This window comes from Malus domestica, chromosome 07 (genome assembly GCF_042453785.1).
Source record: "Malus domestica chromosome 07, GDT2T_hap1".
Taxonomy (NCBI): Eukaryota; Viridiplantae; Streptophyta; class Magnoliopsida; order Rosales; family Rosaceae; genus Malus; species Malus domestica.
Window position 1 is genome coordinate 3768501 of NC_091667.1, and position 15165 is coordinate 3783665.

At 40.8% G+C, this 15165-nt stretch overlaps 1 protein-coding gene across 1 annotated transcript; it reads left to right on the forward strand.

Annotated features, from left to right (window-relative positions):
• The first annotated feature begins 326 nt into the window (after positions 1-326).
• LOC103409986 (probable choline kinase 2) lies at positions 327-14834 on the forward strand. The gene is made up of 9 exons (XM_029105165.2): positions 327-600; positions 1311-1727; positions 2239-2360; positions 2504-2699; positions 3314-3431; positions 3519-3566; positions 3658-3758; positions 4120-4243; positions 14334-14834. Exons 2-9 carry the CDS (start codon positions 1374-1376, stop codon positions 14426-14428), a joined length of 1158 nt encoding a protein of 385 aa, XP_028960998.1. The 5' UTR covers positions 327-600; positions 1311-1373; the 3' UTR covers positions 14429-14834.
• Positions 14835-15165: the final 331 nt, after the last annotated feature.

Below are 15165 nucleotides of genomic sequence, written 5' to 3' on the forward strand. Positions count from 1 at the left end.
TCATTTTGTCTAATAAATTATTTAAATATTCATTAAATTGATGACATAGTTAGCAAGAAACCCGTAATCACATTTCAGCGAGTAATACTATTTATACCATGTTTTTATACCAAATTTCTATATCATCTTAGGTGTCATCTGATGTGGACAGCACATCATTTGAAAAATTTGCAAAACCTAAAGAAATAAATGAGAAAGACTCCTTGTATACCATAAACATCATTGAATTGACTAGTTTTTCTTATTTATTAGTTTATTAAATAATGAACCAAATTTAAAAATCTCATTAATTTAAATGATATGACTGTTTATATCAAATACTACCCAAAGAAATGCTCTTTACCCAAAACCTTTCCTTGCTGACAGCCAACGGCCCAAATTCCTCTGCCAACTCACCCGTGCTCGAATCCCAAAATATTACCAACAAAACCACCACCCTCCACTCCCGCTTCAATTCCACCGCCATTGCCTTCCTCCCCGAAACCGCACGACGACGAGGCTCTCCTGCCCTTATCACCCACATTCCGAGCCCTCTTCTCGTGCTGTTCCTCTCCTCCGCCTTCCTTCCGGTCCGGCGGTCCGGTTCTCCTTCCTTTCCAGGTATTATTATCGTTCTATCGTCACCAATAGTTTGCATGCAACCAAAATAACAAATTGTCGTTTTATTTTATTTTGATTTTAATTTGGTTCTGGAGAATCGGGGTCGGATTCCCTTTCGTGCCAATTCCTGCGATTGTGCTGTGTTTGGCAACCGGGAATTGGTGACTGGATTGCTTAGAAATGAATGAGAAAGTTGCATCTTGCATGCTGCATGTGAATATGGGATTATTTTCTGTTTGTTTTGTTTGAGGAAATGGAATTTTCCCCTTCAACTATATTGGCAAGTTTCAGAATTGTGAGTATTATTGCATGTTACAGATCCTTAATCCTTAGCCAAGATAGAATTTTGGAAAACTTTCAATGTGGTAGATGGTTTCTTGCTTCTTGAAATATCTGGGGCGGCTTCCAAATTCCAAGCATTTTACTTTTTGTAATGTTTACTTATGGAATTGAATGTCATAGAATCGTAAGTGATGGACACAAATTGTTGTGTAATTTGAGGTCAAAATCGATTTTTGTCTGTTAGGTTTAGACCGCAATGGTGTGCTAATTATGCCCCTTTCTTACTTGTCTGCTTACCGTCTTGCTGATTACCGCAATGGGGTTCGGAATTTCGTGATCATTAGCAATCTTACATTTATTGGTTAAATTTGTTGGCCTTAGTCATGTTAAATTCCTTGCTTATTCTTCTTGGAACATTTCCACACCAGGATATTAGGTTGCTTGGGTAATATTCATCGTTGTGGTGTGGAAGCGCAGCATAATCGTTTATTATGGGCGCCATGGAAAATGCCATAGTCAACAGAGAAGATCGTATTCCAGCAGAAGCTAGGGAGATTCTACAATCATTGGCTTCCCAGTGGGATGACGTGGTGGATTCAAAGGCACTGCAGGTGATCCCTCTCAAGGGTGCAATGACAAATGAGGTTTTTGAAATAAAGTGGCCATCAAGGACAGGGGAACTTTCACATAAAGTTGTGGTTAGGATTTATGGTGAGGGTGTCGAGGTGTTCTTTGACAGGGATAATGAGATCCGAACATTTGAACACATGTCAAAGAATGGTCAGGGACCTCGTTTGCTTGGGCGTTTTCCAAATGGCCGAATTGAAGCGTTCATCCACGCACGGGTACTTTCATTTTTACTTATCTTGCTGTCGTTCTCTAGCAATCTCATAATTCGCATTTAAAATAATAAATAAAGGAAGTTGCTTTGGATGGTTCCTTACTGGTGCATTTCTTGAGAACACAAAATATTCTTCCACGATTTCTGATTGGGGTTAGGAGTATATTATATGCACCATGTTCTTTTTTCTATTAATGCTCAGTTTATTTCTGGTGCATGAGAATGTCATGCTAAATTGTCTTGTCGAGTGTTTTATGACTACCTTCTCTAGCTCAATATCAACTTTAGTAAATAATTATAATTTTCTTCAGCAAGCGATTAATTCCACTTTGCGTTTTACAATTCCTTTTAGTGGTGGTTATGTATGAGAAAGATGAACGCATCTATTTCATATCTTGGGTTACATGGATAAATTGCATAAAGAAGTCAATTAAAGAGTTCTGTAGCTCCTTAAACTATGGAAGCACTTTTTTGTTCCTTTCCTGATTTTATCTCTTTCACTTGTAAATTTTCAGACACTCTCAGCATGTGATCTACGTGATCCAGATACATCTGCTCTTATAGCTTCGAAATTGAAGGAGTTCCATGAACTTGATATGCCTGGTCCAAAGGTTGTCACCCTCTGGGATAGATTGCGGTACATTACTTTGTTTCTGCTGTACTATTCTCTGAAAGATTGAGATTATACCATGTGTCTAAATTAAGTGAGAATAAATTGTCGCATGAATTAATGTTCCGACTGTTGTTATAGCTTCAATCATTTCTTTGTAAATGTTCCAGAAATTGGCTCAGTACGGCCAAGAGATTGTGTACCCCAGAAGAAGCTAATTCCTTTCAGCTGGATTCTATTGAAAACGAAATCCCGTTACTGGAGAGGGAGCTCTCAGGGATTCATGAACGTATGGGTTTTTGCCACAATGATTTACAGTATGGTAACATAATGCTTGAGGAAAAGAGTAAATCGATAACCATAATTGTAAGTTCCTCATTCTGCTTTTAATTTCAATTTTTTTTATTTTCTCATCTGAATTTTGGAGTAAAAATCTTATTTTCATTTGATCTTTTAGTTTTTACTTTAGTAAATAGTTAAGATGTTTACATTACTATGCAACAACGAAATACCTAGTTATAAGAGTGTATTTTGCTTAGATGATTTCTAATTGTAGTATGGCAGATGTCATTGGTAGAAAGGATGAAAAGTATTTCAAATAGCTTGTATCTGTGAATTTCACCATATAATTCCAACTGCTAACAATGCCCAGAAAAAATTAAAAAAAGATTAGGATTGAGATTATCATTAATCATATGGAGATAGTATATCAGTTTTTATATGGATATATAGGTTTGAAGTTTAAACGTCATCCTATATGATGTTTCGTTGGAAGGATTATTGACTAGAAGAGTATGAATTTGATTGTGCGAAGAAAGTTCTGTTCTTTTCTTTCTTTTTTTCTTTTCATTTCTTGGGAAGCTAATTCAGCGCCATGTTTATTGGTATATCCAATTATGGCATCGACAATGTGCGATGGGGGCATGAACAAGAGTGGGAAGATTCTTTGGTTCTGATATTATATTTAACTTTCCTGCCAGGATTATGAGTATGCAAGTTATAATGCTGTACAATTTGACATAGCAAATCATTTCTGTGAGATGGCAGCTGAATATCACACTGATACACCTCATATTTTGGACTACAGCAAATATCCTGGTTTGTCATCTGTACTGGCACATTCTTTTGTGTTTATCTTGTATTATTTCCTTCTGTGCCATGCTATATCTTGACCTGTCACAACAGGTTTGGAGGAGCGTCGGCGGTTTGTTTGTTTGTACCTGAGTTCTTCAGGTAATATTATTTATTAGATTATGTTGTAACCTCTCTCAAGAAATTGGAAGGATTTATTTGATATTCTCTGAATTGTGGGATTTGTATGCAGGCAATCAACCTACTCACAGCGAAGTGGAGCAGCTGGTTCAAGATGTTGAGAACTATACTCTTGCAAGCCATCTTTTTTGGGGCTTATGGGGAATAATATCGGTACTCATCGTTTCAACATAGTTTCATGGATAGAACCTTATTATCATAGAAACCTATTGCCACTGTGACTTCCAGAATGACAGCTAACCCCTTAGGTTCTTAATATGTTTTTCTTTATTTTCTTTAAATGCCTTGTTTCTCTGATTTTTTAATTTTATTGGTAATCTAGTTTCTTTTTCATATCTTAGCATGCCGGCTCCTGTTGAGACTTGCCATATTGATGGTTTATCCTATAAGCTATCATGTCAATGTCAGGCCGTTGTTTTAATTTTTAACTGTGATCAAGGTTACATAATGGGTTGCAATACTTTCATGTGGCTGCATTTAATTTTGTCTCTACATTTGGTTTTTCATTTTTCAGGAACATGTGAATGAAATTGACTTTGACTACATGGAATACGCAAGGCAGAGGTTTCAACAGTACTGGACAAGCAGGCCTAAGCTGTTGGGTTCCGTTGGATCTCCTCCAGATATTGTAACTGATGGTAACTGTGCTGTTTAGCTCTCATGTTTAATTCACATTTCTATAGTCCTTTTGATTGCACTGCATTACAGTCCAGCAAGTGTATTTTGTTATCTGATAATGACTTTATAGGAAGAACAAAAAAACCCCAAGTTATTTTCTGTTTTTACTTGTCTCCTTGGATGCCTCATCTTTTGACTGATCCTATACCGTTTTAGTTATGTGATGAGCAGTCGGTGATGTATGCTTTTCAATGGAAATTTTGTGCCTTGACTTTCTCAGTTGATTCATCTAAAGGTGGCATAAGCCTGATATTGTGATCTTCAAAGCTCGGGTAGATGGGAGTAATCATGGTACTTTAGGCTGAGTTTGGGTTGGGTGAACCGTGAACATAAAAGGTAACTTGATACGGATGAAGTTTTAACGAGTGACCATTTTGGGAGTCCTAGTACTGAAGTCGTGATCACCAATCAGGTTCATTTTCCCATAGCTATGAGACATCACTTGTAGTTTGCTATTTATCCCAAGCTAAATTATAGCTACAGTTCTTGACCGTGAATGGGAGTAGAGGTATCTGTCTAATGGAGGAGCTCTTGCTTCTTTCTGTTTAATTTCCATACTGCGGGATCATAAAGATGAGTCTCCTACATCTAGAGAGACTGGAGCAGTCACTCTGAGTGGTAAATGTATAAAGGGGGCTGTAAGTTTTGGAGAACAGTGCCTGAAAACCTTAGGCAATGGTAGAAAACTGACCCGTTTGAACAGTTATACAAAACTTCTTGTGTCTATCCTGTGGAACGAGTCTCTTAACCGTGATCCTGCCTATGTTGAAGACTCATATTTCTTCTTTTTATTCTGGAATTTGTGAGTGGAGTACTGATTGATTGGTAATTGTGACAAAGGATAGTCATGAAAGTAATCTCTTGGAATGGTAGCATCGAGTTTCAAATTTCCATTTAGACCAAACCCAACTCCAGGCTAAAAGCCAAATTTTAGGTTTACTCAACCTAAGCCAAATTTGCAGGTTAAAAGCTAAAAGTCAAATTCCCTCTAAAAATTAGTCCAAATGCGAGTGGACTCTCCGGAAACAAGCCCAGCCGCAGCCCACCCACTCGCCCCCATTGCCCCACGTGGCATCAAGCCTTCAGCGCTTGACATAGGGGGGGTCCATTGTCACAACAGCTGTTGACCACTTGCAGGAGCCCAACAGCTTTAATTTGCACTGGACGACTGATATATTTGGACCGTTGGATAACCAACGGTCCAGATTTAAATTTTGTTTTATAAAAAAATGTAATTTTAAAATACGTTGAATCCAACGGTTGAGATCGGATATAATCAAATCTAACGGTAAAAAAAAGATCTGACGGTTGAAATTTAAATCCAACTGCTAAAATAATTAACAAAAATTATTTAACTCAAAATTCACCCAAAAACTCTATAAATACCTATGTATTTGTTCAAACATCCACACAAAACTCACTTTTCTCGTGTGTGTCATGTGTTTTACATGTGTTCTATGTGTGCTTTATCTCTACCATGTGTTTTGTATGTCCTTCACATGTGTTTTGTATGTGCTTCACATGTGTTATGTGTTTCATGTATTTTATGTTTATACATCTCTATCATGATTTTCATATTCTTTTATAGTGTTTTATGAGTTTTATGTATCGATTTAGTGATTTTTCAATATTTATCGGAATTTAAATATTTTTATATTAAAATGTTCATAAAATTAATTTACGATAGTCTACATAATTTTTTTCTTAATTTAAGAAAAAAAAATAGTCTAAGTTCATTATTTAATAATCTAGGGCTAAAATTTTAAACAAGAATGGTTAGAGTAGAAAATCTGTTTCTGAGCTAAAAAGTTTAGCTTTTATCCCAAGGGTTGGAGATGATCTTTAAGGAGCTAATAGTTTAAATCGTTGACTATATTCGGGGCATGTCTTTATTATGTAATCGGAGGTCAAGAGGTAGCTGATGAAAGTTGGTGGATATTTTGGTGTGGGTATCAATAGTTTTTTGTCTTCAGTCTCGTTGCTGTTTTAGCTCTTTTATTTTTCTTGTGCAATTTCATGTTGTATTTCTTGCTTCTGCGTCCCATTCTTTGGTTTATGCAACATCTTCAGGTCATGAAGTTGCTCCATACATATCCTTAATATTTCATATTTGACAGTTTTCCCACATTATGTAATGCATATACAAATAAGTAAATGAAAAAGTTTCAGTTAAATACGAGATGCATGGAGTGCTGCTTGACAGCACAAGTGACGCTGTGGAGACCCTCTTGTTCTTTGTTTTGTTTTTTTGTTTGGTTGGTGTGAATATGGTTAACTCCGCCTATGTATCTTACATTGCCGGTCCCAAGCCCGGATAAAGGAGGAGGGGGAGGGCGTCAAGTAGTCGACAGCCGGCACTCCATGATCACGTCGAATACTTATGAAAATGAATCCAGAACAAAATCGCGCTAAAGCTAGGGCGTCACCCGTAAGTGGCGCGCTGTGTGGCCCGAGCACAGTGATAAATGAGCAAGGGTCGCTGTATCTCCATCGGCACCCGGATGCAGTGTTAAATGAGCAAGGGGGCCATAGAAACTTCTTTTCGAACGACTCCACTCAAAGTTGTTTGGGAGCATATGCTCCTATCAACTTTACACGGGACACACAAAAGAAGTACTTTGATCCTATTAGACGGGGGAGGGTGAAGAAGCTAGGACATAAGGGTAGAGTTCAAGAGAGCAAAATGCGTTTAGGAACGTGGAATATAGGAACCTTAACGGGAAAATCTATGGAAGTAGTGGAAGTTATGGTGAGGAGAAGGATAAATATTATGTGCCTACAAGAAACTAAGTGGGTTGGTAGTAAGGCAAAGGATCTAGAAAACTCAGGGTTTAAACTTTGGTATTCGGGCACAAATAGAACGAGAAACGGTGTTGGCATCATCGTGGACAAGACCTTGACACAAGATGTTGTAGATGTCAAGAGGGTAGGAGATAGAATCATGGCAATCAAGATTGTAATAGGACAAGAACTTATCAATGTGATTAGTGCGTACGCACCTCAAGTAGGGTTGGATACGAGTTCGAAGGAGAAATTTTGGGAAGACCTTGGAGACTTGGTGCAAGGAATTGCTCAGACGGAGAAGTTATTTATAGGAGGAGATTTAAATGGACACGTGGGCAGGGAGACAGGCAACTATGGAGGTTTCCATGGTGGCCATGGTTTTGGGGAGAGAAACGAGGATGGGGAAGCTATCTTGGATTTTGCAATGGCATATGATCTTTTCTTAGCCAATACCTTCTTTAAGAAGAGAGAAGAACATGTGATCACCTACAAGAGTGGGTCGTCAAAAACACAAATAGATTTTCTCCTAATGAGGAAAGGGGATCGTATAACTTGTAAGGATTGCAAAGTTATACCAGGAGAGAGCGTGGCTAATCAACATCGCTTGTTGGTGATGGATGTACATATCAAAAGAGTGAGACAAAAGAACAAGACTTGGAAGTGCCCAAGGACTAGATGGTGGAATCTAAAAGAAGAAAAACAAGCCATTTTCAAAGAGAAAGTAATCACCCAGTGTGTGTGGGATAGAGAGAGGGAAGCTAGCCAAATGTGGGATTCCATGGCTAGTTGTATTCGAAAAGTAGCAAAAGAGGTATTAGGAGAGTCCAAAGGCTTTGCCCCACACCAAAAGGAATCTTGGTGGTGGAATGAGGAGGTACAAACAAAGGTGAAGGCTAAGAAGGAATGTTGTAAAGCCTTATACAAGGATATGACCGATGAAAATGGTGAAAGGTATAGAAAAGCGAAGCAAGAAGCGAAGAGAGCTGTGAGAGAAGCTAAGTTAGCGGCTTATGACGATATGTATAAGCGACTAGATACCAAAGAAGGAGAGTTGGATATCTATAAATTAGCTAGAGCAAGGGAAAAGAAGACAAATGACCTAAACCAAGTGATGTGCATCAAAGATGAGGATGGAAAGGTTCTTGCTACAGAGAACGCGGTTAAAGACAGATGGAAAGGTTATTTTCATAATCTTTTCAATGAAGGGCATGAAAGGAGTGCTTCTTTAGGGGAGTTGAGTAACTCAGAAGAGTGTAGAAACTACTCTTTTTATCGTCGAATCCGGAAGGAAGAAGTGGTTGTAGCTTTGAAGAAGATGAAGCATAGAAAAGCAGTAGGCCCAGACGATATACCAATCAAAGTGTGGAAAGTTTTGGGAGAGACAGGTATAACATGGCTCACTGACCTTTTTAATAGGATTTTGAAAACGAAGAAGATGCCAAATGAGTGGCGAACGAGCACTTTGGTGCCTATCTACAAGAATAAGGGCGACGTACAAAATTGCATGAACTATAGGGGTATTAAGCTAATGAGTCATACAATGAAGCTCTGGGAGAGAGTCATTGAGCATAGATTGAGGCAAGAGACACGGGTTTCGGACAACCAATTCGGGTTCATGCCAGGGCGCTCAACCATGGAGGCAATCTATCTCTTACGAAGATTGATGGAAAGATATAGAGATGGGAAAAAGGATTTACACATGGTCTTTATAGATTTGGAAAAAGCGTATGATAGGGTCCCAAAAGACATTCTTTGGAGGATTTTAGAGAAGAAAGGAGTACGAGTAGCATATATCCAAGCTATAAAGGATATGTATGAAGGAGCAAAGACTGCCGTAAGAACTCATGAAGGACAAACCGAAAGCTTTCCCATAACTGTAGGATTACATCAAGGCTCATCCTTAAGTCCTTACCTTTTTGCGTTGGTAATGGATGAGTTAACAGGACATATTCAAGATGATATTCCTTGGTGTATGCTTTTCGCAGACGATATAGTGTTGATAGATGAAATTCAGGAAGGGGTAAATGCAAAGCTTAACCTTTGGAGAGAAGTGTTGGAATCTAAAGGTCTTCGCCTAAGCCGATCAAAGACAGAATATATGGAGTGCAAGTTCAGTGCAAATGGAGGCCAAAACGAGTTAGGGGTGAGGATCGGAGATCAAGAAATACCAAAGAGCGACTGTTTTCGTTACCTAGGATCTATCTTGCAAAAGAACGGAGAATTAGATGGAGATCTCAACCATAGAATACAAGCTGGATGGATGAAGTGGAAGAGTGCATCCGGCGTGTTGTGTGACCGCCGTATGCCACTGAAGCTCAAGGGAAAATTTTATAGGACGGCAATAAGGCCAGCGATGCTGTATGGCACAGAATGTTGGGCGGTGAAGCATCAACACATACACAAAATGGGTGTAGCGGAGATGAGGATGCTTCGTTGGATGTGTGGGCACACGAGAAAGGATAAGATTAAGAATGAGGATATCCGGGGTAAAGTAGGAGTAGCCGAAATTGAAGGCAAGATGAGAGAAAATCGGTTACGGTGGTTTGGACATGTGCAACGAAGGCCTACTGACGCTCCGATTAGAAGATGCGACTATGGGACAGAGGTTCAGGGCCGAAGGGGTAGATGAAGACCTAGGAAAACTTTGGAAGAGACTCTAAGAAAAGACTTAGAGTACTTGGATCTAACGAAGGACATGACACAGGACCGAGCACAATGGCGTTCTAAGATTCATATAGCCGATCCCACTCAGTAACTTGGATTTTCCAAGTCTCCAACCGAGAAGTTTTCCTCACTCGGGAAATTAAGGGAACACTACCCCAACCTACATGCTCCACTCAGAAAGCTTCAACATACAAGCTTCAACAAAAGAAAATTCAAAGAACTTAGCGAAGAAGGTTTTGGTGTATTTAACACAATACGTTGAAATGAAGGAAAACTTATTTATTGATATCTCCGATAAGCTACAAATATGTACATATACATGAGTCAAAATAAACAAACAAGAGGGAGCCTTCACAAGGGTTGCTTAGGAGAAGTCTCAGCAGTCGGTAGAGCCCCAGAAAGAGAAGGCACCGGAGGGGGATCATTCGGAGCCTCAGTACTGGACAGAACCCTAGAAGGAGGAGGCATCAGAGGTTGATCATTTGGAGCTTCATTACGCGGTACAGCCCCAGAAGACGAAGGCAATAAATGCCTTTGGAACAAACCCACAAATCTCTGATGATCAAGTAAAACCTGACCATCAGTTTCCTTCATCTGGTCAAGCTTCCTCTTCATGTTTGTAGCATAGTCATGTGCGAGCCGGTGCAACTGTTTATTCTCATGCTTGAGCCCTCTAATCTCCTGTTTGAGACTCATCACCTCAGCCGCCAATGATTCAACTTGGCGGGTTCGAGCAAATAGGCGTTGGGCCATATTAGACACAGAACATGCACACTGAACACTGAGAGCCAGCGAATCCTTAACAGCTAACTCATCAGACCGTTTGGAAAGTAGTCTGTTATCTTTGGGAGTGAGAAGGTTCCTGGCCACCACCGCAGCAGTCATATCATTCTTCATCACGGAATCCCCAACGGTAAGAGGACCAGTAGGGGAGACGAAGGATGGGCGCCATATGTTGTCTGGAGAAGGCGGGGCTGCCTCTTCAACAAGGTTCAAGTCAAAACGACGGTCGGAGGGGCCAGACATTTTCAAAGGTGTTGAAGAGAGAAGAGGTTGGACAAATCAAGATCTTAGAAGTGCGAGAATGGAGCTTCTACTGGTGGAGATTCAAGTGTGCTTTGGAACTTAATGCCAGCCCCTATAAAAATCTGCACTCGACGGAGCTTCAGAAATCGAAGAGGCGCCTGCTCAGAAATCGAAGAGGCGTTTGCTTTCTCAAAAGTTGGGCTGCTTAGAGACCACGAGGGTTGATCTCAGAAATCGAAGAGGCGTTTGCTTTCTCAAAAGTTAGGCTGCTCAAAGACCACGAAGGCCGATCTCAGAAATGGAAGAGGCGCTCGCTTTCTCAAAAGCTGGGCTCCTCAGAGACCACGAGGGCCGATCTCAGAAATCGAAGAGGCACCTACTTTTCCAGCCTTGTCAGCACCTGTCACACGCACACTCAGCTTTGCGGAAATTATGGGCATTTTGTCGAAGACTTCTGAGGAAGTAGAAAACACATGAATCTTACTGTTCAATCACCCACTTCCCACACGCAACAATAGCTCATGGGTACCACAGATAACTTTGCCAAAGTTCTCTGCCAAAATTGAGCACGTAAAGCTTGCAGCTCCCACTACATCGCTCTGACCAAGAAAGGTAAAAGAATAGCAAAGAAACAGCACTAACAAAGTTTAGACCCATAAATTTTGAAGGTCTAGCTACCATATTATTACCCACAAGGGTAAAGGAACAGTACCACTGCTGGATAATTGGAAAGTCCCTGTGTGTCAACCTCTGTGCTTCGTGGCAAGGTAGACTAGCAAACATGCCCAACCTTTACTCACACTCGAGAAAACACTCCCAATAAGATTGCTTGCTCCAAAATCGAAGAGGCACCGTCCTCCGAATCTCGAGAGCCAGACTCCCAACATGACTACTTTCTCAAAAATCGAAGAGAGGGTAAAGGAACAGTACCATTACTGGATAATTGGAAAATCCCTGTGTGTCAACCTCTGTGCTTCGTGACAAGGTAGACTAGCAAACATGCCCAACCTTTACTCACATTCGAGAAAACACTCCCAACAAGATTGCTTGCTCCAAAATCGAAGAGGCACCGTCCTCCGAATCTCAAGAGCCAGACTCCCAACATGATTACTTTCTCAAAAATCGAAGTGACACTGCTCCCCGAATCTCGAGAGCCAGACCCCCAGCATGATTGCTTTCTTAAAAATCGAAGATGCATCGTTCTCCGAATCAATCGAAGAGACGCTTGCTTTCTCAAAAGCTGGGCTGCTCAGAGACCACGAGGGCCGATCTCAGAAATCGAAGAGGCACCTACTTTTCTAGCCTTGTCAGCACCTGTCACACGCACACTCAGCTTTGCGGAAATTATGGGCATTCTGTCGAAGACTTCTCGAGAGCCAGATACCATAGACCACTTTTTCAAAGTGCTCTGACAGAGTTAAAACATGTGAAGCTGACAGCTCCCACTACCGTGCAATGACCAAGCAGGGTAAAGGAATAGCATTACTACTTGTTAGGGAGACTCCTATATATGTCGACCTCCATCCCCAACGGACAGGCAGACCTGCAAAAATGCGCAACCCTTCCTCATATCTGAGAGGGCACTCCCAACGAAGCCTTTCGAAATATTCAGCTTTCTTTCCCCCCGATAATACCTCTGCAAAGAAGCTATACTAGAGCAAGAATATCTCATATCATCAGGGTTAAAAGCAAGAGTATCCCATATCATGCTTTTTCCCTGTCTTTTCCTTTGGCCTTGTTTTTACCTGCAAGACAAGAAGAAAGAGAGCAATCAGTCAGCACTTGGAATCAAGCTTCCAGCCAGGAACTGACTGCTTGGAACCCCTTACCTGATTACTTACCTGGCATTGCTCTCGAGTACTCATCTTCAACATCTTATGTTTCCAGGGAAGATACCGCATCTGCTTGAGGAACAGATAGGGCAAGTACGAAGGATACAAGGAAGCATGTGGAGACAAGCGTAACAGCACACGTGCCGATACATCCATTACTCTGTCAAAAGCAAAAGTATCCCATATCAGCAGGGTCGAACGTACTCTAGATTTGATGGACTTGTTTTGACCCTCAAATTCTTCAGTCGGCTCTGGAGGAAACCAGAAAACCCTCCAGCTCAGTTCAAGAATAAGCCTGTGGAAAGTTACTTCTTCAAAAGCAAAAGTATCCCATATCATCTCTTCTCATTTTTCTTCTCTTTATCCTTCATGCTGCTGCAAGATGGGGAGAAGGTGAACAATCAGCCGGAGCTCTGATTGCTTACCTTGTCTGTCACCTCTTTCAGCAGATCCCTTAGCTCGGCGACTTGGGGGACTCCTACTACATGGTTTGTATTGCGCTTGACCAAGCCTGAAACTACAAGTAAGCTTCAAGTGAAATTGATACATTACCTTGTGCATCTCCACCAGTTAAAGATACCACCCCTGGATGGAGGAAGAGTACTTCCAGAGAAGATGCCACATCTACCTATGAGACAGATAAGGCAAGTCAAGACGATACCACACTCCGATACTTAGAAGTTTCGTGATTACGAGATCATCCTCTCACAATATTTCCTAATGTCATTTGTACTAAATCATTCACTTGTACTCACTAAATGAGAGCTTGAACCTATGTACTTGTGTAAACCCTTCACAATTAATGAGAACTCTTCTATTCCGTGGACGTAGCCAATCTGGGTGAACCACGTACATCTTGTGTTTGCTTTCCTATCTCTATTCATTTATATACTTATCCACACTAATGACCGGAGCAATCTAGCGAAGATCACAAAAAGCGACCGTTTTCGCTACCTAGGATCTATCTTGCAAGAGAACGGAGAATTAGATGGAGATCTCAACCATAGAAGACGAGCTGGATGGATGAAGTGTAAGAGTGCATCCGGCGTGTTATGTGACCGTCGTAGGCCACTGAAGCTCAAGGGAAAATTTTATAGGACGACAATAAGGCCAACGATGTTGTATGGCACAGAATGTTGGACGGTGAAGCATCAACACGTACACAAAATGGGTGTAGCGGAGATGAGGATGCTTCGTGGGATGTGTGGGCACACGAGAAAGGATAAGATTGGGCATGAGGATATCCGAGGTAAAGTAGGAGTAGCCGAAATTGAAGGAAAGATGAGAGAAAATCGGTTCCGGTGATTTGGACATGGGCAAAGAAGGCCGACTGACGCTCCGGTTCAAAGATGTGACTACGGGACAGAGGTTCAGGGCCGAAGGGGTAGAGGAAGACCTAGGAAAACTTTGGAAGAGACTCTAAGAAAAGACTTAGAGTACTTGGATCTAACGGAGGACATGACACAAAACCGAGCGCAATGGCGTTCTAGGATTCATATAGCCGACCCCACTTAGTGGGAAAAGGCTTTGTTGTTGTTGTTGTTGTTGTTGTTGTTGTTGTTGTTGTGGTGTGAATATGGTTCTCAATGAATTTCATTTCGTGTATTGTCCAAATACATTTCTATCCGCTTGTATTGTAAGTGTGTAGGCTTTTTTTACATGTTTCATCTACCCGGTGATTTTCTTTTTCTGTTGTCCGTTCTTCAGGCTTTTCTTTTATGTGAAAGTGAGTTTTGGTTTGCAGGCGAGCAAAAGGGAACTGAAAAAACATTAGCTAAGCGGCCAAGTATGTTGAAGAAGCTTAAGAAATATTTCAGCTTCACAAAGACGAAAACTTAGGTTTAGAGATTTTCGCGACTAAGGGTGACATCAGTTTCAGACCGGGGGAGGGCGTGGGGTGTGAATTCGTGAGCGGATTGCATAATGGGATGAAGTGTGCGTACGGTGTAACATGAGACTGGTGTGGCGACTGCAGAAAGTGGGATTTGAGGTTGTAAACAATCGATCATGTCTTCATGTGATCGATCTATGAAGACATTATCGATCTGTCATAAACGTCCTCTCGTATATTGGCATTCGCAGACGTGTGGATGCAACTTTTGGAGCCTCTGCAGTTCGAGTGGCCCTTTATTAACAAGCGCGTAGACGTTAATATCGTTGAGAGTGCCGTCTTCTTCGATGGAATGCAGTGTTTGATTATGTACTGTTGGTTTCTATTACATATAATATACGTATTTCTTTTCTATTTTTCTGCCTTCTGTCTTTATTTTTTTGATAAATTTTCTCTGATTTCTTGGTGACAAAACAAATCAAATTTTCTCAAAACTCAGTAACTTGCGAATTTGGCGACGGTACATGCATTTACTTACATTCACTATATAACGGCTGCGGTATATGCCTTCAAAAACGTATTGCTTGAAAGATTGTCTATCTACATCAGATGTTGGAAGAATTCAGAGTCAAAGATTATATTCTAACACTACCACTTTTGAGTGGTATGAAGTAAAACGGGTTGACCTGAAATCTGAATAAAACTTAGGCGATTATAATTCACACTACAACAAAGAGCTCACATC